Source organism: Manis pentadactyla, chromosome 15 (assembly GCF_030020395.1).
Source record: "Manis pentadactyla isolate mManPen7 chromosome 15, mManPen7.hap1, whole genome shotgun sequence".
Taxonomy (NCBI): domain Eukaryota; kingdom Metazoa; phylum Chordata; class Mammalia; order Pholidota; family Manidae; genus Manis; species Manis pentadactyla.
The window spans coordinates 11189384-11211049 of record NC_080033.1 but is presented as its reverse complement, the minus strand read 5'-3'; the positions used below and the strand labels follow the sequence as shown (position 1 = coordinate 11211049).

The window sequence follows — 21666 nt, the reverse complement described above, 5'->3', positions numbered from 1 at the left end:
TCTGTTGCCCAGGTACCCACTGATAGGGAGATGAATTTCTCTCCACCCCTGAGGAATGATGCAAATGCACTAAAGCCATACTTCTTTCGACCTCTGAACACCTATTGATATGCAGATACACTAACGCCAGGCGAGATATTCTGGAAATATTACAATTTTACCCACAGTCACCTTGGACAAGTTCCTAAAGGCTCTCTCTTCCATTTCCATGTCAAATAGAGTTATGAAATCACTTTGAGGTGATGCAGAGTATCCATTTGAACTTATAAAAAATGTACATGGTGAATGCTCTATAAATACTAGCTGTTATCCTATATTACAGATGAGAAAGGTGAGGTTCTGAGAGAAAAAGCTCAGGTCACCCATTCAGGAAGTGGCCTGTGAGGATAAATAACAATCACAGTAGGGCATTGCCTAGCCTAAGGCCCAGCGCATAATGTGTACGCTGCATGACAGCTGGGGCAATCAAAGGGCTGCCTTGTTTCCTGCCCCTCAGCATGGGAAATTCCAAGGTGGTTTTCCTTACTGGCTTCTCTGGTTCTGTCCCTGGAGGGGATAGCGGAGGGGCCCAGATACCCAAGCGGACTCCAGAAGGTGGAATTGAATGCCTGATCAGCCTGTCTGGGCCTCTCTGATTGTTGAAGGGGTGGCTGTAACTTGGGGTGGTCTGGGCTGCTTTGTGCCTATCTGGGCATTTCCTTGGATGGGCAGCCCTCACCCTGTCCATGAAATGGTTCTGGCTGGGTAGCAGCCTCTAGGTGGGGTGAGTGAAATTTGGGACTGGTTTAGGGTGGGGACAAGACAGAACACTGGTTGCCTTGTACTGCTAGAGAGAGAGGTCAGGAGGAAATTGGAGACCCCATTTCCCCCTTGGTCACGCTTGCTCATAGTCCGAGATGGCTTGGTCTCCGGTGTTCCTTGGTGTCATCATTTTGCTGTCTTCCTTCCCAGGGCTTGGTTTTGGGGGCCACCCCATGCCTAAGCTGGCTGACTGGAAGCTGTGTGCGGATGAGGAATGCAGCTGTAAGAGTTGGGTGTGGGGGCTGGGGATGTGGGTTGCCTGCCAGTGTGGAGGGTGCTGTCGATCCCTTCTATTCCTTCCCCAGACCCCATCTCCATGGCTGTGGCCCTGCAGGACTACGTGGCCCCTGACTGCCGTTTCCTGACCATACACAGGGGCCAAGTTGTGTATGTCTTCTCCAAGCTGAAGGGCCGAGGGCGGCTCTTCTGGGGAGGCAGTGTAAGTCTTGAGAGAACAAAAAGAAAGGGTATGGGACTGGGGTGGGAGTGCACCCTAATTTTCCACCTAAAGGAAATTTTGAGGGGATGAGCTGAAATGGTTTGGGGGAAGCTGTTGTGATCTAGTTTTACTTTGCTTAGCATTACAGGACACCTATGATGTCAGTCTCTGTTCTAGACACTGAAGATAGAACAGCAAATGATCCCTTTTATTTTAATGGAAGGAGACAAGCCATCAAAAATATCAGCGAGTATGTGCTGCTTCAAGAATTAATAACTGGCTGACTAGTTTACAGCAGGTGGTTGCGGAGAGCTTCTGAGCCAGGGACTTTAAGCTGGGATCTGAGTGACAAGGATGGAGCCAGCCATGTGGAGATTAGGGAGAAGAGAGTGCAAAGTTCCTCACCAGGAACCAGCTTGCTATTCTCCCAGACCCTGGCTTTTTAACTCTTTTTCTCCAGGTTCAGGGAGATTACTATGGAGACCTAGCAGCTCGCCTGGGCTATTTCCCCAGTAGCATTGTACGTGAGGATCAGACCCTGAAACCTGGCAAAGTCGATCTGAAGACAGATGTGAGTGTCTTGGGGGTTGGCAGATACCTGGAGGGAGGGCCTAAGGGTTGTGACGATGGGCAAAGATGCTCCTGCTCTTGGCTCCCCCTAGCAGCCTAGCAGTGTGTGCTGGGACAAATTCCAACCTGTTTTCTCATCTGTGATTGCTAAATCTCTGTCCAGTTGAGAGAAGCAAGGATTACAGGGCTCTGGGCTAATTTGCATAACATTTGTGTGGCCAAACCTGGCCTCAACAGCTACAGCCTTTGCTAAAACCGTTAAATCCTTTGTGGTGTAACCGCTGGTTTTCTCCCCACTGTTTCCCCTTTCTTTTTCAGAAGTGGGATTTCTACTGCCAGTGAGCTCGGCCTACTGCTGCCCCTGCCGTTTTTTCTCCCTGGCTTTATGCAAATACATCAGCCAAGTGCAAACTATGGGTCTCTGTAGTCTTTGTGGTGGGACATGTTAAAGGGAAATGTTTTCCCAGGTTCCTAAATCTAGCCAATCAACCCACTGACTGTGCTAACGTCCGTGGTTGCTAGGCAGAATTTCACTGACTAAAAGCTCCTTTTACCTTTATGGGTATCTGAAGGTGGGTTCCTACGCTTAGATACCACACAAGGAAATGAGAAGACGGAATAACCTAAGCAGCCCAACTCGGGGATTTTATCCTCTTTAGATCACCAATGTGAGGGCGCGGAACTACTGGGAATGAGACAGTCGGACCTTGAAGACATAAATCGCAGAGGAGAGGTTTCCTTGGAAGATTATGTGCAAAGGGAGATGAGGGATTGCGTATATCGTCCCTCCTGCTTTTAAAATCAGAAATCGCTCTCGCCAGCTAAAGATCTCTTCCTCTTGCAGGTTCTGTCAATCCATAGGCTCCTGCCTTCTTTGCAACCGTATCCCCTCCCCCAAGTCCGCTCCTGCCCAATCCCGAGTCTCGACGCTGCCTCCGAAATCCTGACCAAATCCGTTTCTCTGCTCCGTTCAGCATCTGCACCGACCCTTCCCACTTGCTCCGCCAATCGCTGGTTGTGGTCCCGCCCCTTTCTGTTCATCCCCTCTCATACTGCCAATGCGTGCCTTTTGTCCCGCCCCATGGCCGCCAAGTCCGCCAATCCCTGCCCTTGGGGAGCGTGGCCTGGCAGGCCTAGCGGGTCGCACCGGAGTGGGGTGGAGGCGGAAGTGGCGGCGCCGGGCCCCGGGAGTAGGAAGAAGCCGGGGCTGCAAGCCGGAGTAGAGCGGCTGCCAGCCGAGCAGCAGGCGCGGCCGCGGTGCCATATTGCGGCCCCAAGCGGCCGTGACCGAGTCATGGCCGAGACCTACGGTGAGGGTGGTGGGCCGAAGCCGAGGTCTGGGGTCTGGGCCCTGGGCCCAGGGAGGATGCGGCCTGTGGTAATGGGGCGGGGCTTTATATGCCAGGGGGCGGGGTCTGGTGTTATGGGGCCGGACCTAGTGGATTCTGGGAGGGGTTTGGTGGGTCTGAGGCAGAGCTTAATCGATTTGGGCGGAGCCTGAGGGTCCTGTGTGAGGGTTAAATAGATGTGGGACGGGATTGGAGAGAGCCTTATGAGTCTAAGTAGGCCTTGAGGGAAAGGGTGGGCCTTAATGTGTCGGGGCGGAGCCTGGGTGGAGGGGGCGGGGCTGACATGTGAATGGCAGGGGTGGAGCTTGATAGGCTGTAGGTTGTAGGGGTGGCCCTGAAGGGATGCACTTGGGACTGTTCTAGCTTGAGAGGACTAGAATGGGGTTGGGGATGAGTTGTCTTTGAATTAGAAGGTGGGACTAGTGGCAAGGGGTGGAGCTTAAGCTTCCTAATAGAGCAGTGCCTTGACGAAAGGAGGGAATAAGGACTGAGAAATGGAAAATCACCCATGGATGGTTGGAAGGTGAAAGGACAGGGTGGGGTAGTAAGAGCGCTGGTTTAGGAGACAGAGGAGCTGCATTCATTCAACAAATAGAGAAAAGCAGAGGGAACAGGTGCGAAGACCCTGAGGTGGGAACCAGCTTGTCATTTTCAGGAAATACACTGAAGGTCTGAGACTAAGTAGAATGAATGAGCCGGAGAGTGGAAGGAGATGAAGTCATGAGGAGCCTATGCAAGATTACAGTCCTTAATAAAATGGCTTTCAAGAGGCTTTAGCAATGTAATAGCTAAGATCTTGGACCCTGGAGCCAGGTAGCCTGTGTTTGAATCCCATCTCTGCCTAGCTTTGGGACCTTGGGCAAGTCTATTGACCTTTCTGGCCTCAGTTTCTTCAGCTGGAAAATGGGGATAATTATTAGTATACCTCTGTCCTAGAGTTGTCCTGAGGATTAAGTGAGTTGTCAGTGTAAGTAAAGAGCTTTAGAACTGTGCCTGGTACATGGTAGGCACTGCTGTATAAGAATTACCTGTTACTGTTGTACCCATTGCTCTGTTTTTCCCTGTGTCTGTTTCTCTCCCTGGAATGGTAATGCTCTCTTGGTTTCCATCTCTTCCCCTGATTTTTGGCTCCCATCTGCTCAGACTTCCTCTTCAAATTCCTGGTGATTGGCAGTGCAGGAACTGGCAAATCATGTCTCCTTCATCAGTTCATTGAAAATAAGTGTGAGTTTCTGGGAGTGGTCCTGGGAGAACTGACCTGTGGGCATGGGTATGGCATGGGCAAGAGGGCAGCCACTGGCGTGGGCTGCGGCAGGGTTGGCCATAGGTGCAACTGCAGTGCTGGTTGCCTGGGGCTTTTGCCTAGGTATATGCTCTTTGCTAGGTCCTCCTTGCACCTTACTCACCCCAGCACTGGGAATGGGTTGGCACAGGTTGAGGAGGCATTGGAGGCCAGGGAATCCTCTGAGCCCCTGCCCTCCTCTTTTCTCCCTCCCACTCTCAGTCAAACAGGATTCCAACCACACAATCGGTGTGGAGTTTGGATCTCGGGTGGTCAACGTGGGTGGGAAGACTGTGAAGCTACAGATTTGGGACACAGCCGGCCAGGAGCGGTTCCGGTAGGTGGGCTGGGCTCCCAGGAAGAAGAGTGTGGGGGACAAAGGAGAGACAGAGACAGAGAGAGAGGTGTGCAGAGTCATTTGGAGACACAATGATAGGAGCAAGGAGACACCGAGAGGGCAGTAAGGCAGAGGGGAAGAGAAAGGGATGTCCATTAGCAGACACACATAACCGAAGAGAGAAGGAATCCTGGACAGAAGGTGTCAGACATGGTGAGAGAAAAAGAATGAGAAAAAGCATAATGAAGAGCGAGTGAGCCAGGGAGAGACCAAGAGACCCTAGAGAGGCCATGATAGCCAGACACATAAGGCTGGAAGGCTGGGTTCTTGTGCCCAGGGAGAGACAGGCCTACAGAGAAGGAGGCACAAGAGGTGGAGGCAAGGGGTGGAGATTGAAAAAGAGAGGCAGAAACAGAGCAGAAACTTGAAAGAGGTACACACACTTAGAGAGGAAGAGAGACAGAGACAGAGACAGGGAGATTGGAACAGGGTAGCCAGAGAGAAGGTGGAGTGGACATTTTCAGGAAAAGAGGATGCTCAGCACATGGCATGTCATCAGAAGATGCAGAAAAGGTGATAGACACATCGGAACCCTGAGTGTGAGAAATGGGCAGAGAATAGGGAGAGAAAAATGGGGGAACATACGGTCCCTGGACAGTGGTTAGTAGCTGCCAAGTTTGTATTCGTGTGTTGATTCACTGTGTGAGGTGCACACAGCCCAGAGATAGAGAGAAGGCGAAGGAGAGGTGGGTGAGCGGGATGGGCTGTGTCTGTGGTAAGGGCTCAGTAAATACTTCTGGAATGATTGCATGAGTTCCAGAGGGAGCAGACTGGTGACAAGGGAGGTCTGGACAGTTGGCCCCACTGGGAAGCGGGCCTCCCTGAGATGCAGCAGGAGAGGGACAAGTGAACATAGTTGTATAGCACTTGGCCAGGACTGGGCAAAGGGGAGGTGACAGGAAATGATGAATGAATGAATGAATGAATGGGGAAGCATGAGTGATGATGAGAGAGCCAAGGCAGAGAGAATCAGAGAATTAAAGTCACATATACCTAAGAGAAGCAGAAAGGTCAATGAAGAGATTCAGAAAGACAGGGACATAGAATCAAAGACAGGTAGGGACTCAGATAGAGGCCGGCAGACAGCTAACTGAGATAAAGATTGAGGGAGACTGAGAGAGAGTCTGTCAGACAGAGGGAAATGTAGACCAGGTGGTGGCAGCTGGTTTGGGGGGATGGGCCAGCAGTGAAGGGGGGCCTCCGAACCACCAGTCTCTTTCCGCAGAGGGGGGCAGTCTCGGGGCAGACCCCAGCCTCAGGGGTGACTGGGTCCCCCTGGCCCCACAGGTCGGTGACACGGAGTTACTACCGAGGGGCAGCTGGAGCCCTGCTGGTGTATGACATCACCAGGTGGGTGCGCGGAGTGGGTGGGGTGGGGCCCGGGGAGGCCCTGTCCTGCATGCCCACCCCCCTCCTCTCTCCCTTCTCTGCAGCCGGGAGACATACAACTCTCTGACTGCCTGGCTGACGGATGCCCGCACGCTGGCCAGCCCCAACATTGTGGTCATCCTCTGTGGCAACAAGAAGGACCTGGACCCCGAGCGTGAGGTCACGTTCCTGGAAGCCTCCCGCTTTGCCCAAGAGAACGGTGAGAGCCTTATGGTGGGCCAGTGGGGGCTGGGCACTCAGCAGAGGAGCAGGGGCAGTCCACTGGGGCCAGTAGGCTTCCTGGCTCTCAGTGGCTGTGCCCAGCAGGGGAAGGTGGAGATACAGAAGTCTGGGTTCAAAGCCAAGTACTGCCACTCACGAGCTGTGTAAACACCCCAGCCATCAGTTTCCTCATCCGGAAGGTGGGATCATACTGTGTCTGCCTCACATGGGGCTCTAGGAGGGGGGCCGTGGAGAGCCCTCAGCACCGCCTGGGCAGAGTGAGTGCTTGCTTAATGTTGGCTTCTGAGGTGCTTCTGACCACCGTGGGAAGGCAGCTCCGGGTTTTGGCATAAGGTGGAGATCTGCAAACCCCAAAGGCCCTAGGGGACAGGCACATTTTATAAATAACAGAGACAGGATAGGGTAGACCTCTGGATAGCAAGCACTGGAATTAGAGAGGTGAGCAAGACTGACAGCCACATCAAGAGTTGTGCAAGTCTAAACTCACTTGCAAACATCATGTTGACCAAACATCAGCTGGCTTAGGGTCTGTCCGTGTTCCTCCAGTTTGGAATCTCCAGGTTTAGAAGATGTTTTAACATCTGAAAGGTGTGGGTTTGAATCCTGGCTCTTACTGTGAGGCCTTGTCATGTGGCTGAGGGGTGGACTGTTGGGGGCCTGTGCCTATGCTAGACGGTTCTGGGGACACAGTGATGAAGACAGCCCCGGCCCATCTCTCATGGGTGGGGGAGGTGGACAGAACCATTTCCAGAGAGTGACAGCCCAGGAGGTCAGGGCCAGCATGGGGGAGGCACAGGGGGCTGTGGGAGCCCAGAGGAGGCACCTGACCCATCTGAGAAGTCAGGGAGGACTTTATGGAGGAGAAACTGTGTGAGCTGAGCTCGGTGGGTACCTGGAGGGGCAAATGTGTGGTAGGGGAACAGCATGCACAAAGGCCCAGAATAAGGGCAAAGGGGGGACATTTGAGAAACAGATGAGAGGCAGCAGGTCAGAGCTGGAGCAGAGGATGGGGACTGACCGAGGCCCTGACCTTCCAAGCATCTGCCCCCCCTGCAGAGCTAATGTTCCTGGAAACTAGTGCCCTCACAGGGGAGAACGTGGAAGAGGCATTCTTGAAGTGTGCCCGCACCATCCTGAACAAGATAGACTCAGGTGAGGCCCCAGACTGACTGTGGTGGGAGTGGAAGATGGCCCAGGGGTCTCCAAGGGCCCAGTCCTGACCTCTCCCCTCCCTGCAGGTGAGCTCGACCCTGAGAGAATGGGCTCAGGCATTCAGTACGGGGATGCTTCTCTTCGCCAGCTGCGGCAGCCCCGGAGTGCCCAGGCCGTGGCCCCTCAGCCATGTGGCTGCTGAGATCTGCAGAGCCAGGTGGGGATACCCGGGACTTGGGGACCGCAGGCATGGTCTCCTGGTGGGGGGGAGTATGGAGCAGAGACAGAGATAGAGAAATGGAGAGAGGACAAAAGGAACAAAGTGAAAAAGAAAGATGCAAAACCACTTGACTTAAAGAAACCATCTTCCTGGCCACAGGGAAGCTTTCTCTGTCCCACTGCCAGCTCTCTGCCCTGGGTCTCTGATGTTCCTCCCATTCATAATTCATCAAATATTTATTGAGTGCTTGTGATGTGCCAGGGCCTGTTCAAGGCACTGGGGATACAGCAGTGGGTAAAAGAGCCTAAAATCCCTGTCCTTGTGGAGGCAATATGCTCTGGGAGGAGATAGACCACGAACAAGATACATAAGTAAATTATATGGTAATTACGGAGAGAAGAGCTACGGAGAAAAATAACATAGGACAAAAGAAGGGCGGGGAGGTAGAGGATTGGAACTTTAAACAGGATGATGTGGAAGGACTCCCTGAGAAGGTGACATTGGGGCAAAGACCTGTAGGAGGAGAGGGAGGGGGTCATGCGAGCCCCTGGAAGAAGAGTATTCTAGCCAGAGGGAACAGCCAGTTCAAAGGCCCTGAGGCAGGGTCATGCCTGGCCTGAGTGAGGAAGTCTAAGGAGGCAGCGTGGCTGTAGTAGAGCACATGTGGTGTGTGTGTGTACTGGGGGCAGGTGAGCAGGAGATGAGGTCAGAAGTGGGGAAAACAGATGAGTCCAAGCCTTGTGAGTGAGCCATGGGGAGGCCTCTGGCATGTACCCTGGTGGGATGGTAGCCTTAGGAGGGCTCCAAGCAGAGGAGGGACAGGATCTGATTCAGGCATTCACAGGAGCCCTCTGGCAAGGCTGTATAGAGGGGAGACTGTTGAGGGGCAAGGGTGGTTGCTGGGGAGATCTGTGAGGAGGCTACTGCAAAGTCAAGGTGAGAGACAATGGTGAACAGGACCAGGGTGCGACAGAGAAGAGACTGACAAGTGGATAGTTTGTATCCTCTCTCAGCTCTGTTTCCAGTCTTGTCCCCTCTTGATGTAGCCACTGGGTCTTTCTAAAGCACACATCTGATCCTAACCTTCCTCTGTTTCAAACCACCCATGACCCCCAGGGTCATGGGCCATAGCTAAGCTCCTCACCCAGCCCTACCTGCGTCAACCAGCACCTCACATCTCTCAGGCCTCCACATCTACACTGAAGGTCTTTCTATTTCTCTGGGTCTTTGCATATGCTGTTCCCTCTTCCAGGAATACCATTCCTTCCCTCTCTTCTCTGGTAACCTCCTCCCTGTCCTCCAGAAAGCCTTGCTTTTTCCCCTATGCTTGGTCCAAAGTCCTTGACAAGCTTGCAAGATTCTGTAGGATTTGGTTCCATGCGCACCTGTCTGAGGGTGTGTGTGTGTGTCTTGCCATTTACCCCTTGTGTGCTCCAGGGAGGCTGTGGGGGAAAGTGGCTACACCTTGGATGTACTTGGAAGGCAGAGCCAATAGGACTTCCTGAGGATTGGATATGGCATTTGAGAGAGAGGAGTCAGGGTGCTTTGGGCAGCACTGTCTTCCTTCCAGGCCTTTGCATCCACTGTCCCTCTGTGGGTTGCCTGCTCTCCCTTCTTTCTTATGTCAACTCCCACTCGTTATCTGGTCTCTGCTAAAATGACTTTTTCTGCTGGAAACCTTTATTGGCTTCCCAGATGAGGTGGTCTGACACCTGCCCCCTCCTTTTGAAAGCATTCAACTCTGTACACTTGATCACTGTTACTTGTATGTGTTTTTCTTCTCAACCTGGGAAGGGAAGGAGGTGACAAATCATTATTTGAATTCTGACTCTGTCACTTTGTACCTGTGTGACTCTGGGCTAGTTACTTAACCTCCCTGGGCCTTGGTTTCCTCATCTGTAGAATGGGACTAATAATTAGTACCTACTTATATGGGTGTTGAGAAGATTAATTAAGTTAATTCATGTAAAGTGCTTAGACTAGGGTCAAGCACTTAGGAAGGACTCGCTAAATGAGGGCTGTTTATTATTTTTCTTATTATCTGTTTTAAAGACTGGGCTGTGTAGAAATGGACAGACATGTACTCTCCAGCTCAGTGCTTAGTATAGGGTCTGTTTGGGGGTTTGCCTCAGTGAATCACATGTACAAGACAGTACCTATTCAAACTTTGTTGACTGCAATCTACAGAAGAAAGTATATTTTATATGTTGATCTAAAACAGTCACACGCATTAAACAGAAACACACGTTTTTATACTGAGGTGAAATTCACATAAATTTAGCCATTTAACAGGTACAATTCAGTGGTATTTAGTTCAGTTCATTCACAAGGTTGTGCAACTGGCACTTCTGTCTAGTTCCAGAGCATTTTTGTTACTCTAAAAGGAAACCCCACATCTATTAAGCAGTCAGTCCCTCTTCCCCCCAGACTCTGATACCCACCAATCTGCTTTCTGTCTCTGTAGCCCAATATTCTTACTACATAAGATGTACTTTGGTATTTTCTATTCTGTTTTATTCTATTTCAATAAAAACTTGGTTCAGGGCCCACCAAACTGGTTTCCCAACCACTCATGCAGTGCCGTGCATTGGAATCACCAGCACAGCTTTAAGAGATAGTCATGCCCAGGCCTCACCCCAGAGACTCTGAAATGATTCTGGAATTTCTAGAAGCTCCCAGATAATGCTATCTGCAGCCAAATCAAATGTGTCTCCTCAGCTTGGAAAACACTGGAATGAGGTCTACAGGTGGGGTATCCAGGAACATAGAGGGACACAGAGATATAAAGTTGGGGACATGGAATTTAGACAATTAAATGCCCCTCTATAGACTCAAGGAGCCAGCTCTCTGAGGCAAACAAACAGGAAGATGTAAGTGTCCTCAGAGAGAGCCCAAAGTTACTTGCAGAGGAGAAACAAAGTCAGACAGGCAGACAGTGTAGAAACTTTGGGAGAAAGAGAAAGGTATGGATAGACAGACAGGGATAAGAGGACAGGAAGATACCCAGAAATGAGATAAAGATACCTGCTGGACTAACCCAGGATCCTTCTAGATCATCACACACTTTTCTTTCAGCTCACCTGTTCTCCAGGACCAGCCCTGCCCTTCCGGGTAGGGCCCAGACCCAGACCCTTGGGAGGCCAAACCCCTCACCTACCCTGGCCCCAGAGAAGCTGCCCCGCCACCTGTCCCCCTTCCCTGGCCTGGTGGGGCCTGGCTGAGGGGCAAGACTGAGCCACGGGGGAAGGGGGGATCCATACCTGCTGCTGCTTCCTCTGTCTTGGCTAACCCCTGTCCCCCTTGAGCCCCTGACCATATTCGAAGAGTTCCCAAAGCCTGAGACCAGGGCCATTTGACCCAGCTCCCCACCTGACCCTGACATTGCAAGTACTTGTTATTTATTACCTGGAGGCCTGGTACCCACCCCATCCCCATAAAGCATTGTTTACATCTGAGTCTTGGCCTCCATCTTTTTGGGGTGGTGGAGAGGGAGGGCAGACAGAAGAGGTCCCTGATGGAAGAACTGTCTGTCTTGATGTTTGGGGCCATGTTTCTGGGTTGGACATGGTGTGGGGGTATGCTGTGACTCCATGACTTAGGTATCTGTTTTGGAGGGAGTCTGTCCCTGTGCACATATTCTGTGACAATGCATGCTGGAGGTCCACATGTGTGACGCTGATATCCCTGAGTGACGTCTGTGATGGTATTTGTAGGAATGTGTGCTGCTTGTATGTGACACTGCTTCTTGTTGACTGCTCTGTCCTCAGTGGTTGTATCCATGAGGCTAGTGACGTTTGGGATGCCAAGGCCGGAGAGTGTGTTTTGGTGTGAATTTGGTTCCTTTGATACACCTGTGTGACCATGAATCCCGCTTGTGCAACCCCGACTCAAGTGCGTACTTGAGACGGGTGTGTTTCTCCTTGTGTCCAGCTGAACTGCTGATACCTGTATGTGCTCTGCCAAAGTCAGGTGCAGCCCCATCAGGACATTCTCAAGTGCTCCACCACCCACAAGTCGGCCTTAACCTATCACGGGGTTGGCCAGAGCCCACGCCCACTCCCCGCCCCTCTCCACCTCCTGAGGGGACGCGGCATTTAATCACCTCATCGGCATAGCCCTCCCCCACCCCTGCTCTCCTAGGTTGCTTTATTCAAACTCCCACAGTTGACCCGTGGGGGCCGGGCAGAGTGGGATCTGGTATATTTGCCCATCCCTTCCAGTCGGCTCTTCCGTTTCAAGGACGCTCCGCGCTTCTTTCCCTCCGTTATAAAAAGTACTCATGTAAATTTGACGTGCTAATTTACATACCTTTCCCAACTACGCTTTTTTCATTATCCCTATTCTTGGGTTTGAGAAGGCGGAGCTTTCATGTAAATCATTAATTTGCATATCACTCCCTGACCCTGCCTACCCTTGTTCCACGGCGTTTTGGGCTTCGAGGGGGTGGGGCTGCCCATGTAAATATACTTATTTGCATACCTTTCCGTCCCTCGCTCGGCGTAATACACGCAGAAACTCCCAGAGTCAGCCTGTCCTAACTGCTTTCCTCCCGCAAAAGGGGCGGAGCGGGGAATGCAAATAACCTCGCGCCGGCTACCGACCCACTTCCCCTTTCTATCGGGGCTGTTTTGAACTCCCTCGCCCCGCCCCTCTCGGCTCGCGCCTGCGCACGTGCCGTCTTCTCCGCGGGCGCGGTCACGTGCCCACCGGGCGAGGCGGGGGCGGAGCGTCGCGGGTGGTGGGGGCGGGGTATGGCGCGCTGTGCGGCGCAGGGCGGCTGGCACAAACGGCGGCGCCGAGGCCGGAGGAAAGAGCTGGGTGAGGAGGGAGCGGGGAGGGAAGAGAGAGGGAAAAAGAAGGCGCTCGAGCCGGGGAGCGTTGGGGAGTCGGAGGGAGCTGGGCGGGGGGCGGGGGGCGGGGAGCAGGCGCCCGACCCGCCGTGACGGAGCGTGGCGACCCCGGGTGGGGGTAGGGCGTGGGGGAGGGAAGGCGCGCCGGCATGTTGGATGCCGGCCGTTGGCTGGGGGGGAGAGCCGGGAGTGGGGTGGGGAGGCGCACGGGGCCCCAGCGGCCGCTGGGCCCTGCCTCCGTCGCCTGCGGCGCCGCGAGGGTCCTCGGGCCCGCACAGAAGCGGTTTGGGAGGGGGCGCTTTTTCCCGTCGTCCTGTCCCGGAGTGCTTGAACCCTCCTCCGCCCTTCCTTCTGTCCCCTTGGTCCCTCCTCCCGCGGCTCCCTTCCGTCGGTCTGTCTTAGGACCTCCCTTCCGTCTGGGTGTGTGTCGGCCCCCGACTGGCTTCCTCCGGTGGGGCTCTGCTTGACCCTTCCACTCCGTCGGTCCGGCTGTGTGAGGCCCGCCCCTCCCACCTCCCGTCCGTTTTTCTGTGTTTGGGTCCCCCCCTTCTCTTTGTCTCTGGACTCCCCACTTTCGTCTGCGGGCCCCCCAATTCCCTTTGCGTCTCTGTGGCGTCCCCAGGCTCAACCCCGGTTCCAGCACTTTTACTCTCCACTTCACTGTCCCGTTTCTACTTCAGGTCCTCTCTTTCTCCCCTGATCTAGTCTGTTTTCTGTGTCTCTATCCACGCATGCTGTCCCTTTGCCCCCGCCGCGGTCCTCTGTCATTGGGTCGTCTACCAGCCTCACTCCTCAGCTGACCCCTCACTGCGTCTTGTTATTCCACAAATTCCCACGTTTTTCTCCCCTACTTGTATTCAGATTTTGCGTGTCTTTGTAGCCAGATCGGTTGTCCTCTCTGCTATCCCTTGCACCCCACAACCCTTTCTCCAGCCCACCTGCCTCTACCTTCTCTCTCATCCTTTTTCCTCTCTCTCCCTCTAGCCACCCTGACGGGTCCCTTCCCAAGCCCCTAGGGGCAGCAAAGGACTTGGGGACCAGCGAGAACCCCCAGGGCACGAGAAGAGCCTCTGCTGCCTGCCTGCCCTGCCTCACCCTGCCCCACACCAGGCCCAGCCGCCCCGGCCCCGGGCTGCATCCAGTGGAGGAGGAGGAGGTGGAGGAGGGTGGCACCATGGGCCCGGGCCGTGCCCTCCATGCCCGGGGGATGAAGACGCTGCTGCCATGGACAGCCCGTGCCAGCCGCAGCCCCTGAGTCAGGCTCTCCCTCAGTTGCCGGTTTCTGTGCCAGAGCCCTTGGAGCCTGGCCGGGTCAGGATGGGGGTGGAGAGTTACCTGCCCTGTCCTCTTCTACCCTCTTACCATGGTCCAGGAGCACCTGGTGAGGCCTCGGCAGGGAGTGGGACCCCCAGAGCCACAGCCACTTCCACCACAGCTAGCCCCCTGCGGGAGGGCTTCGGTGGGCAGGATGGTGGTGAGCTGCGGCCGCTGCAGAGTGAGGGTGCCGCGGCGCTGGTCACCAAGGGGTGCCAGCGACTGGCAGCCCAGGGTGCCCAACCTGAGGCCCCCAAACGGAAATGGGCAGAAGATGGTGGGGATGCCCCCACATCCAGCAAGCGGCCCTGGGCTGGGCAGGAGAACCAGGAGGCGGAGGGGGAGGGCAAGGGTGGCCTGGCCTGCAGCAGTGGCAGTGGCGAGGCCAGTGCTGGGCCGAGGGAGGAGGTGCTGCCTGCTGCACCTGAGCGCTTGGCCCTGGACTATATTGTGCCCTGCATGCGGTACTATGGCATCTGCGTCAAGGACAGCTTCCTCGGGGCGGCACTGGGCAGCTGCGTGCTGGCCGAGGTGGAGGTCCTGAAGCGGGATGGTCTCCTGCGTGATGGGCAGCTAGTGAGCCAGCGGGCCATCCCGCCGCGCAGCATCCGAGGGGACCAGATTGCCTGGGTGGAAGGACACGAGCCAGGCTGCCGAAGCATTGGGGTCCTCATGGCCCACGTAGACGCTGTAATCCGGCACTGTGCTGGGCGACTGGGTGGCTATGTCATCAATGGGCGCACCAAGGTAAGGCTTGGGACTGTGTGGAAGGGCTGCCTAGCAGTTGTTGGATGGCTAATACTCTGGGCACCAGTGGTTTTGAAGACAGGCTTCTGGGGTCACAGCAGGGTTTAGACAGCTCCAGGGAAGGGAGTGCTGAAATTTGCTTTGTGTCTCACTCCCTGTGGTGATTCAGGGAGTCTATAGTTTCTTCCTGTGGGCCTTCGTTTGTGCACCTGTAAACCAGGGGTTTAGCCTGTAGCCCTAGTGGTTCTTGACTTTGCCAGGGATCTTTAGAAAAACCTGAGTTGAGGTACAGCGATTCATAGCCCCACACCTGTGCATAGGCCATGCTGGGGTTCACAGCCCTCTGATGTCTGTTCATGAGTCCCAGACCAAGAATGTCAGTGTTGACTGGCACATAGTTTTTCTTCCATCTGACCACTTGCACCTGTCTATTAGTTCTTCTCTATTCCCTTTTCCTTTCATTCATTTCTGTCTGCTGGCCTGTCTAGTCCATTCTTAGGAGAACCAAGAGACTGAGTGGGGAGGATAGCAGTGGTGAGGCTAGTGCCAGTCTGAGGGAGGAGGTGCTGCCTGCTGTGTCTGGTGCAGTGCTGCATTGTGCTCCATACACTGTACAGTTGCATCGGTGTCAAGGACACCTTTCTGGGAGTGACACTGGTGGCTGTGTGCTGGCCAGGTGGAGGTCCTGACCCCCATGTTTCCCATCCCTCCCCGTTTTAGTCCGTATCCCTTATCCTTTCTGCCTTGTCCATAACTTCATCCCTGTCTGGTTTGGGTCTGTTCCCATGTTCCCCTGCTTTTGTGTCCTTTCTCGTCCTTTTTGCTTGTTTGAGAATAGTGGTTCCTAATTTTTTCTTGGAATCTGGGCCTTTTTGAGAGTCTGCCAAAAACCACAGAGCCTCTTTTTAAGAACTTGTTCATTTGATTGGGGTTTATGGAGAGTCATCAGGGAGGCCTCCTTGGCCTCCAGCTGCCCATTCAGGAGCCCTGCACAAGACACTGATCCATAGGGCCTTTCTGGCCTGTTGCCAGGATGATACTCCTTATGAAGGAGTGTGAGTGGCTGGCCTTGAGTCCAAGGCTTAGTGTCATTTGGCCAAGGCCCTGCAGGGAGTATCCTCTGCATAACACTGGTGATGCTTGGCTGATGGCAGGGGCTGCCTTCTGCCCTGTGAGCATGAGGCTGTGCTCTTGACATTCCTCTCCTCTCAAGATCTCATGATGGGTTCTGCCTCTGCAGCTCCACTGTGAGGCTGGAGCTGGCTCAGGGACCAGGGCTCCCCTGGGGCCGAGACCAGTGTTCTCCCCACTCCAGCTGGAACTTGTCCTACTTCCCTCTCCCTCCTGTTACTTGATAGCTGGGGGCAGCCCTTCCCCAGCCTGGCTCCTGCACAGGCTGGAGAGATCAGTGGGAGTCTCCCTGCTCACAGGGTGCTCAGCACCTTCACCCCAAGGTCACCTACCCTCCAGGGAAGGAGGCTGGGGGAGACCACAAGAACCAGGTGTCTAGGGCAGGACACTTCTGAGCCTCAGTTTGCTCATTCACAGGATAGGAAAAGCATTGTAGGAGGATCGGGTGGGTAGAGGGAGCAGGTCTCTGCTCCTTTGGATGTAGTTGGGGCCAGGGCCTGGGCTAGAATGGTGTGTGGATGGTGTGTGTGTGTGTGTGCTAGGATGGTGTGTGGATGGTGAGTGAGTGTGTGTGTGTGTGTGTGTGTGTGTATGTGTTCTAGGATGGTGTGTGGATGGTGTGTGTGTGTGTGTGCTAGGATGGTGTGTGGATGGTGAGTGTGTGTGTGTGTGTGTGTGTGTGTGTGTTCTAGGATGGTGTGTGGATGGTGTGTGTGTGTGTGTGTTCTAGGATGGTGTGTGGATGGTGTGTGTGTGTGTGTGTGTGTGTGTTCTAGGATGGTGTGTGGATGGTGTGTGTGTGTGTGTGTGTGTGTGTCTGTGTCTGTTTCTGTGTGTGTTGGGACTTATTTAGCCCTGGGGTAACCCTTATTGCCCTGGGAGGCAAGAACACGCCAGGCTGGATAGAGGAGGGAGGAGAGGAGCCAGCCCAATCACTGAAGTTCCTCTCAGACCCTCCCCTGCCCCAGTGAGACAGCAACTCCAGGCTTCCCTGCCTTCAAAGGGCAACATCTTGGCCCCCTCTCTGGGCTCTGGAGTAGGACTGTGTGGGTTGCTGAGGTGTGTGGTCACGTGGTGTTGGGGAGGGGCACAGATCCTAAGTGTGGCTGGGGCTGACAGCAACCTGCCTCTCAGTTTGTTCTGAGTGCAGCTCCTGTGTTCCCTGCTCTCCTTAGTCCCTCTGCCCAGTTGACCTGCAGGTGAGAGAGATGACTTCCCCTTGCCTCAAGGACTACCATAGGGGACCCCAGGGAGAGCCTGGCTGGTTTGGTTTACCCCTTTAAGAGTAGCTTGGAGGTGGGGCCTGCTGTCATTGGCTCACTCCCTGGCTTCTGACTTAGTGGGGTAGTGGTGGTGGTGTTTGTGTAAGTAATTGTTGGCACATTGTCACCAATAGCGTTTAACTCTTTAGTCTCCTGGCTCTGATCAACTTCCCCTTTCCTGAGATGAGAGAGTGAGAAACAAGTTTCCATATCTCTCTGCTTATTGTCCTGTTCTTTTGTGGTTGCAGGAAATAGATGCTTCTCTGAGTTCAGAGGATGCTGCCCCTCCGCCAACTAACGTGTGTGTGTGGGAACCTTAAAGGGCCTGTTTCTGTGCCCAGCCTTCTTACACAAGAGTCATTACATTCCAGACTCCAGAGGGTGTTCTGCCTGCATGGGGGGTGACCCTGTGTGAGGGTGCACTGGTAGGACAGAGTGGATGCCCTGAGACTGAAAAGAGTGCCTTCAGTCAGCAGCTACTGCCTGGGCACTAGGGAGACAAGCTTGGCCCCAGGAGCTCCTCTGGGGCTTCCTTTCGGACAAAACTAGGTAAACAAGTACCTGAGTAGACTTCACATTGAGAGGGGTGGATGGAACATCAGCCCAGGTGCCTTCAGCTGGAGTACCTATGGTGGCCCTTGACTGGAGATCTAAATAACAGGGAGGACCAGGGCGAAGAGTATTCCAGGCAGGTGCAGAGGCCTGGGGGTGAGCTTGGCCTGGTCAGAGAACAGTCAGGAGGCTCTAGGCTGGAGTGATGGGGATAGTAAATGAGGCTGATGGCATTGGATGTTGTGGTCAGTGGGGGGCTTGAAAGGATTTGAGCAATGAAGAGCTCCAGAAAAGGGTCTCTGGCTGCTGTGGGGTTGGATTGTAGGGAAAGAGGCTGCAGCACTTCCTTTCCCACCAGCAGAACCAGCAAAATCTGCTTGGATTCTAACTGGAGGGCTCGCCTGTCCCTGATCAGTGACTCACTGAGTCCAGGCCACCTGGGCCACCTCTCAGTGGGGTGGTTGCTCGGAGCTCTGAGCTGTCTGCAGGGAGCAAGCAGTGCAGAGAAGGTTCTGCTGAACCTGCGGCTTGGGGCCAGGGTCTTTCCCTGTGCTGCTGAAGAGAAGCGGAGGCTTTGCGCTGCTGGGTTAGCCATATCCGGTGGCAGTCCTCCTGGTCCCTTTCCCAGGGCAGGTGCTTAATGCAGGGCACTTTACCATTCACCTGCAGTGAGCCCTGGGAATAACTTGGTGTGTGAAGGCTGAGGGAGTGAGTGCTGGATATCCTTCTGTTTTGACAGCAGATGCCAGTCCTCTAGGTCAGGGATGTTGTCTCAGGGCTGTGGCCTGCAGGTGTAGCCGCGTTGGTGGGGAGTGGCAGTCCCAGTGTGGACTGAGGAGTCAAGACAGGTGGTGGGAGGAACTGCAGGGTCCTCATGACAGTGTTCCCCTCTTTGCCTCATCCAGCCCTCCAGTGGCTTTGATCAGAGGATAGACAGGGACTTTTTTTTTTTTTTATTAATGTCATTTCAGCCTGTTCTTAGTTTCTCTGTCATGTGGCAGGCACCATGCTGGGTGGCTTCCCAAACGTTCATGTCTTGTCCAGTTCCCACAGTGACCTGTGGAGTGGCTGTGAGCCCCAGTTCATAGATGAGGAACCCAAGACAGGGAAGTCACCTGCCCAGCATCACAGCTGGGGTGGCAGCCCTGTGACTGGACCTGGGAGTTAGGTCTGCAGGAGTGGCTGGGGCCCAGGCCTCAGCATGGTCAGGGCTGGCCAGGACCTAGGGAACAGCAGCTGTTAGGGAGAGGAGGTGAGAACCCTGTGGCTAGACTGTACACACAGAAGCCAAGATCTGGAATGAGCCTTTTTAGATGTGGGGGGGGGGGTCAAGAACCTCCAGAGTTATGTTTTCAGGGGGGCTTAATGTTACTGCTGAAGATAGAAAGTTGTTTATTAGCCTATTGTACAGATGAGGCAGTTGAGGCCTAGTCATTTGATAGGACTTTTCTGTCCAGGGCTACTCAGCAAGCAGCAAGATAGCCTTGGAATTGGGATTAGATCCCAGGTTTTCTAGTCACACTGTAGGTTTTGGTACCTTGTCAGATATGTAGGAAATAGGTCATTCGTTTGTCAGGGGGAGTTCTCTATAGTCACGGGCAGCGGTTCTCAACATTGCTGCATATATTAGAATTACTGGGGTGGGGGTGGCAGGGTGGGGTGTTCAAAATTTCAGGCTCCAACTGAGGGCATCAGTGTCCCAAGTGATTCCACCTAGCAGCCGAGGGTCAAGACCCTCGTGTAGGGCTGTGGGCCACATCCCCACATACCAGAAAACACTGAGATTTCTTTTATTCTACTGAAATGCCTCAGGTGGGATTGGGTTATCTGTAAAAATTCAAACCCCCAGTTCACTTATTGTGCCCCATCTGGGTGCCAGGTCCCCATGTGAGCACGGGGAGTGGGGTTCTTGAGCTCTCGCAGCTGAGGTTTCTGGTGGATGGGGGCTTGACTGAAAAGGAGAAAGGCTGGGCACTGGAAGCCTTGGAGCCCAGGACATTCGAGTCAGGGGAGAGACAAGGGGCAGGGAGGGGTGAAAAGGAGGAGGTGTTGGTTGCTTCCCCAAATGTCCCTGCCTAGCCCCAGTAAACCCACCTGCATCCGTCTCTGCCAGGCCATGGTGGCGTGTTACCCAGGCAACGGGCTGGGGTACGTGAGGCATGTGGATAATCCCCACGGCGATGGGCGCTGCATCACCTGTATCTATTACCTGAATCAGAACTGGGATGTCAAGGTAGGGTGTGGGGCTGGTGGGGACAGCTGCATCCACTGTTTTCCACTTACTAGCATTTTCCCATTCCTCTTTGCAACCTACAGTGGGGTGGTGCAGTATGCTGGCTGGCTCTTCCTGGGAAATGGCACCTCTTCTCCAGCTAACTGGTCACTTGCGGGGATGGTGCTGTCCGCCCAGCCTCAGGCCTAATGAACACTCCTCCCCCACTTCCCGTGGTCTTTAGTAGCTTCCTTCCCATCTCCATGGTGATGCAGACTCTGGGCTGCTGTTCATTTTAAGACCCTCAGGGGTGGGAGGGAGTTGTGTGCAGCTGCTGCGCCCCCTGGTGGGCTCCTGGGGGTGGACCGTGCAACGTGGAGGTTCCAGGCAGGAGCAGCACCCCCCACCCCCCACCCCCACCCTCTGGCCTGCCCTCAGGTGCACGGTGGCCTGCTGCAGATCTTTCCTGAGGGCCGCCCTGTGGTAGCCAACATCGAGCCACTCTTTGACCGGCTGCTCATTTTCTGGTCTGACCGGCGGAACCCCCATGAGGTGAAACCAGCATATGCCACCAGGTATGACCCATGTTTCTGGGAATGTGCCCAGGTGCTCCCCTGGTGCCCCCAAAGTCTTACCAAGTCCCTGGAGTGACTAGGGAGTGATGAAGTGCTGAGAGGAGGTCTAGATGGGAACAGAACCAGGCTCAGAAGGGTGGACTGTAGTTTCAATTTGGGTATGGTGACTGCAAATGAGGAAAAGTCATCTCTGACTGCCTTCTGGGGCTGCTCTGGTTCCCAGGTATGCCATCACTGTCTGGTATTTTGATGCCAAGGAGCGCGCAGCAGCCAAAGACAAGTATCAGCTAGGTATCTGCTTCCTAAGTGGCATCCCCTCCTTCAGCTCCTTCCTATTCCATGTACTCACTAGGCTTCTGACTACTCATTCTTCTTCCCATCTGATCACCTTCCCTGGAAAGCCCACTCTTCTGGTATCCCCAGCATGAGCCCGGTCTCCTCTGGTCCTCTCCCCCATCGTCCCAGGTTTTCCTTGGTCTCTTTGTCCCTTCCCTGATGATTCACTGTCTCCTGTCCCCTTCTCACCACCAGCATCAGGACAGAAAGGTGTTCAAGTTCCTGTATCACAGCCAACTACACCCACCTAGTGGCCGGCCCTGAGCTGCGTGGACAGGCAGCTTGCCCTGACTGCTGGAGTGCCCCCGGCCCTGTGCTGCTGAGCCAGCAGCCCACCATTCTTGGTGCCTGCTCCTTCCCTGCCACCGCCGCTGCTTCCAGCTTTGCCTCTGTCCTCTCCTGCCTGGTGTGGAGGGCTCTGTCCGTTGCTGAGGACCAAGGAGGAGGAGAGACCTCTGCTGCCCTGTGATGGAGGCCAGGGCTGTGACACAGGCAGGGGCCAGTAGTGGGGCTACCATTACTGGAGCTTGGGGCCTGTGTCCTGCCCTGTCTGGTCATGCCCCTTACAGGTGTGGAAAGCTGGAAGGAGGCACTGCCACCTCCCACCAGGATGCAGGATTTGGGGTTGGGGTGAGTCATGGCCTCTTGCTGGGAAAGGTTTGTGTGTGGGGGATAATTCCCAAGCCCGCCCCCCCCGACTTCTCCAGCCTGGAATGTGAAGTGACTCCCCAAACCCTTGGACCATGGCACCTTTTGGACTAGAATGCCACTGCTTTGGTAGGATAAAAGGTGCAGGTAGGAGCATGGGTGTGAAAGTCCTGTCAGCCAAGAAAGAAATAAAAGTTTACCTCAGAGCTGCACACACT

At 54.3% G+C, this 21666-nt stretch overlaps 3 protein-coding genes across 4 annotated transcripts; all 3 read left to right on the top strand.

Annotated features, from left to right (window-relative positions):
• On the top strand, positions 1-2885 carry MIA (MIA SH3 domain containing). 2 transcript variants are annotated; one of them, XM_036896628.2, is made up of 4 exons: positions 1-594; positions 1107-1240; positions 1701-1811; positions 2129-2885. In XM_036896628.2, exons 1-4 carry the CDS (start codon positions 450-452, stop codon positions 2150-2152), a joined length of 414 nt encoding a protein of 137 aa, XP_036752523.1. In that variant the 5' UTR covers positions 1-449; the 3' UTR covers positions 2153-2885. The 2 variants fall into 2 exon arrangements, with proteins under 2 accessions (XP_036752523.1, XP_036752524.1); XM_036896629.2 differs by having other exon boundaries at positions 4-1023.
• A 33-nt stretch (positions 2886-2918) lies between these two features.
• Positions 2919-11276, top strand: RAB4B (RAB4B, member RAS oncogene family). The gene is made up of 8 exons (XM_036896435.2): positions 2919-3120; positions 4303-4383; positions 4664-4778; positions 6126-6188; positions 6272-6426; positions 7506-7601; positions 7688-7818; positions 10897-11276. The coding sequence occupies exons 1-7, from the start codon at positions 3105-3107 to the stop codon at positions 7801-7803; spliced, it is 642 nt and encodes a 213-aa protein (XP_036752330.1). The 5' UTR covers positions 2919-3104; the 3' UTR covers positions 7804-7818; positions 10897-11276.
• Positions 11277-12486: 1210 nt separating this feature from the next.
• Positions 12487-21660, top strand: EGLN2 (egl-9 family hypoxia inducible factor 2). Its single transcript, XM_036896433.2, has 6 exons — positions 12487-12639; positions 13656-14732; positions 19791-19910; positions 20328-20464; positions 20688-20755; positions 20996-21660. Exons 2-6 carry the CDS (start codon positions 13896-13898, stop codon positions 21049-21051), a joined length of 1218 nt encoding a protein of 405 aa, XP_036752328.1. The 5' UTR covers positions 12487-12639; positions 13656-13895; the 3' UTR covers positions 21052-21660.
• Positions 21661-21666: the final 6 nt, after the last annotated feature.